Here is a 4,568-nt window from a genome sequence, read left to right as displayed (position 1 = left end):
TAGCAACTAAATTATTAATATATACGTGCGTTACTATGGAAATCAATATGACATGTCAAAATGACATTTCAGTATTATTTCTATCAAGTACAAATTTTTTTGATAGTTTAAGCTAGTCAAGTCAAGTTTATATGATTCAACAGAAAATTTTATTATTTAAAAAGTTCTTTATATCTTGTAGTTATTATGCAATTATTATATTTGAACATATCTCTAAGTGATAGTGAATTTTCTATACCGAGAACATGTTACTTTTGACGCGCAGTAACTCGAAATCATTTTAATACAGCTGCAACTATCACATCGTTGAAACTATTTCGCGACCAGGCTCGATATGCTAATCGATCCATTTTCGAGTCGCGACCCATAGTTTGGGTATCACTTACCAACAAGGAATTCTCACGATCGCACCTTATCGAGGTATATTAATTTACTAGACTGATCGAAGTTTCTGATTGACGTGTATTAATTTTAACGTGGTTAGGCCTTGTCCACATGGGGCGTGTCTCAATGAGGTCACATGTACTTCGACCGCGCGCGATAGTCATCACGGCGTGAATGCTTGTGGACGGCTCAATGAGGTCACGTGTACCTGGATTGCCAGCAAGTTAAAACGTGCCATGTGCGCAAGGCCTTAGGTAGGGTTAGATTAGGTTGCAAAGCGAACGTCAGATATAACTTAGCAAATAGTTTCGTGATAGTCTCGCAATCCGCATGTACATCTAAAACACATTCTGTAACCGTTGTACATATTCCAACAAAAACTCTTCATCCTCAGTGTTTGTTAAATACGACAGGAGGCGTATAAAAAGTTACGGCCCGAAGTACTGGACCGCATTAAGATACGGGCCAACAGTGAGCTGTCTTCCGAGGCGAATAAGCGAGGACGTTAATTCACCGATGAGAACAAATTGTTTTCATTTGTTGAATATCTACTCATTTAGTGGGTATCTGTATATCTACGTAGTAGGAATTATAACAAAATAATTTTTTTAAGTGAATACTTTTTTAAAAAGAAAATTCCGGTGGTAAATGACGAAAAATCGTCATATTTTACTCGATAATGTAGCACTATCGATTACCAAGCGCGCACGTTGCGCATATTTCAGACATATCGATATTGTTGACATATTTTTTAAATATCTATATAATAATATATATATATATAGAAGAAAACTATTATTATATACGTAAACCTATAAATTTTCCCGTTTTAGTTTGTGTAAGTATTAACAGATGGCAATACATATATTTTTTAATTAACTGCCTAACTTTTTTTGAATTCAGGCTTTTGAAAATCAAAAAAAAATATTTTTAATACAGTATTTTTTTTTCGAAAGTAAATACAAATTACCGCAAAACATCGCAAACCATAATATATGCATTTTCTATTGCGGATAGGTACCTACTTATAATACTATATCTACTTATCCGAGAATAGAGGACAAAATTGCTTCACATGTGCTTGCTACACACACTAAATATAACCGTTGTCAAATTATTAATTTTAATAATAATACTTATATTATAACATTTATGAAAAAACAGAAAATTATATAAATGCACTCTACTGAGTGAGTAAAAATTTTTATAATTTATAAAACAATTTTAATTGAAACTCAATCTCACGCAAGTGCACCGAAGCAATTCATTGAAAATAGCTATTGCCCTCCCAATAATAATTGGTAATACCGGTGACAAGTTGGTTGTATAACATGAGAGAATAAAAATAGGTGTGTAGTGTTTAACCGATATGACCTCTCGTGTTCATTCACACGCTTTTGAATCGTTCGTTACGTCTGGCCAATATATATCTTCGGACACCCACAACATCTCTTAGACGTATACCGACTCCAAACTGAAAATCCTGTAACGGTCGTAAATCTGTTATTTCTGGTCGCAACTAAAATAGTAAACAATCACCTCATTTTTACTCTGAGAAACATTCCATGTCAGCTAAATCTAACTCTTTTCTCCAAAAAGCTTGCTACGCCTACGATAAAATAAGGAACAATAGCGCAAAAATCAAATAGATTACAAACCGTGAAATTCCAAATTATTTTGTAATATTGTTAACATTAAAACAATTAATTTAGACGAGAGCAAAGTTACAAAGGATAGAGGAGCTTTAAAAATCAGACAATGCAAAAAATGAGTCGAATTATATTATATTATGGTAATATGATATTATTTTCCATATAATCTCTATATATTATATAAAAATCTCGTGTCACGATGTTTGTGGTCGAACTCCTCCGAAACCGCTAGACCAATTTTTATGAATTTTTTTATGTATAATTGTTAGGTATGAGAATAGGTCAACAAGTATATTTCATACCGATAGGTGATTCGGGCATCTCTATCCAGAAAAAAATTTCTTTAAAGCTCGACCAATTTTTATGATTTTTTTTATGTATATTTGTTAGGTATGAGAATAGGTCAACAAGTATATTTCATACCGATAGGTGATTCGGGCATCTCTATCCAGAAAAAAATTTCTTTAAAGCTCAACCAATTTTTATGATTTTTTTTATGTATATTTGTTAAGTAAAAGAATAGGTCAACAAGTATATTTCATACCGCTAGGTGATTTGAGCATCTCTATCCAGAAAAAAATTTCTTTTATTTTTTTGACAATTTTTTTTTTGTATTTTTTTTTATTTGGCATCAAAAAATACCTATAACTCAAAATTTTCACCCTCCTACTTCCACCCTCCCATTTTTTAATCGCGATTTTAGTATTTTTGTATGAACAAATGAACCGTCGTTCGTATTTCAAACAGAACGAAATTATTTATGTTGTTGAATGACAGATGGCGCTACGTCCGAGAAGAATTCACGAGAAGCGTCGCGTTATTTTGACATTTCATTCGGCATATCACAAGGCAGTGTGTGCAAAATGTTGTACAATTTATTTTAATTTATCTATTTGTGTGTGTGTGTTGTGTTACAGTGTACAATGCCAGCAAAACGCAAGGGGGCCTATTTGAGCCGTCAAACGAATAAAGCAACAAACATGCGAAACATTAGAGCAGAAATCACAGACGAACAAATCCAACAAGATAACGAAAATGTGTGTGTGAGCATGTCGCGATTGCGTGAATCTCAATCACAAGAGGCACGAGCTGAACGAAATCAACAACAACAATTGGAACGGAGACAAGCGCGCCGGTTTGCAGTTAACACACGCAGAGCAAATGACCGACAACGCCAACAAGTACATCGAGCATTATCCGCTTCATTCCTTCGTCTTGCATTCAAATACGAGTCAGATATTGAATATTCCGCTCATCCAAAAGTGCTGATTGGTGCTATGGACAAAGAATGTCCCCATTGTCATGCGCTCAAATTCAAACATGAGTCAGCCGGGATGTGTTGCGCATCAGGAAAAGTGCAACTACCAGAAATTGAGACACCACCAGAACCATTGAACGGCTTGCTCATCGGCACGGATCCAGATTCAAATCTGTTCCTGAAATCTATTCGCACATTCAATTCATGCTTCCAAATGACTTCGTTCAGAGCTACAGAAATAGTTCACAATACTGCGGCAAATGGTCAACAATTTCATTCAACGTTCAAAATCAAAGGCCAAGTGTACCACAAAGTAGGCTCATTGCTGCCAATGCCAAACGAACCACATAAATTTTTACAAATTTACTTCATGGGCGGTGAGGACATCAATCGCGTGGATGCACGTTGCGGCTACAATAACCTCAATTCGCCTAATGCTAGGCGCATCTTCGGCGAACTGGACACCCTATTGAATGAGCACAACGAATTATTGAAATTCTTCAAATCATATATGCACGAATTGCAAAGTGACAACCACGCTATTGTCATCAATCCTGATAAAACACCAGCTGGAGAGCACGTGCGTCGATTCAATGCGCCTGTTGTTGACGACGTTGCTGGAATCATGGTTGGCGACAGCACATCGCCGCGAGAAATCGTGATTCGAAGAAGAAACAATAATCTGAAGTTCATCGCTGACACACACCGTTCATACGACGCTCTCCAATATCCGCCAATTTTCTGGAAGGGACAAGATGGATATTGCATAAACATTAAACAACGAGATCCCGCCAAAGGTAATTCATTCATTATAAACATCATTATTCATTTTGAATTAATATTTATGAATGAATTAATATTTTTGAATATGTTGTTACAGGAGCCGATACAAACAAGAAAGTGAGCTCGATGGATTTTTATGCATATCGTATGATGATTCGACGTGGTCAGGAAAACGTCATTCTGCGATGTCGTGAGCTGTGCCAACAATTCATGGTCGACATGTACGCGAAGGTAGAGAGCGAACGACTGCAATTCCTACGGCACAATCAACAGAAGTTGCGTGCGGAAGAATACATTCACTTGCGAGACGCTATCATGAGCGACGCCGACACCACCGAAATTGGTAACTCTATTATTCTACCATCATCCTACGTAGGCAGTCCACGTCATATCCAAGAATACATACAGGATGCTATGACTTTCGTGCGCGAGTACGGACGACCGTGTTTATTTATAACGTTTACATGTAATCCAAAGTGGCAGGAGATTAC

At 36.3% G+C, this 4,568-nt stretch overlaps 1 protein-coding gene across 1 annotated transcript; it reads left to right on the top strand.

The window, feature by feature from the left end:
• Positions 1-2,959: 2,959 nt before the first annotated feature.
• LOC147078560 (uncharacterized) lies at positions 2,960-4,198 on the top strand. The gene has a single exon (XM_085960490.1). The coding sequence runs from the start codon at positions 2,960-2,962 to the stop codon at positions 4,196-4,198; it is 1,239 nt and encodes a 412-aa protein (XP_085816616.1).
• The last annotated feature ends 370 nt before the right edge of the window (positions 4,199-4,568 follow it).

Source organism: Rhyacophila brunnea, unplaced genomic scaffold, assembly GCF_057557595.1.
Source record: "Rhyacophila brunnea isolate RB1 unplaced genomic scaffold, BYU_Rbru_1.0 scaffold_11, whole genome shotgun sequence".
In the NCBI taxonomy this organism is placed as follows: domain Eukaryota; kingdom Metazoa; phylum Arthropoda; class Insecta; order Trichoptera; family Rhyacophilidae; genus Rhyacophila; species Rhyacophila brunnea.
This window is presented reverse-complemented; position numbering and strand designations above follow the sequence as displayed.

Excerpts from the sequence above, each read along its gene's own strand:
- LOC147078560 (XM_085960490.1), top strand. The coding sequence starts at position 2,960 with ATGCCAGCAAAACGCAAGGGGGCCTATTTGAGCCGTCAAACGAATAAA.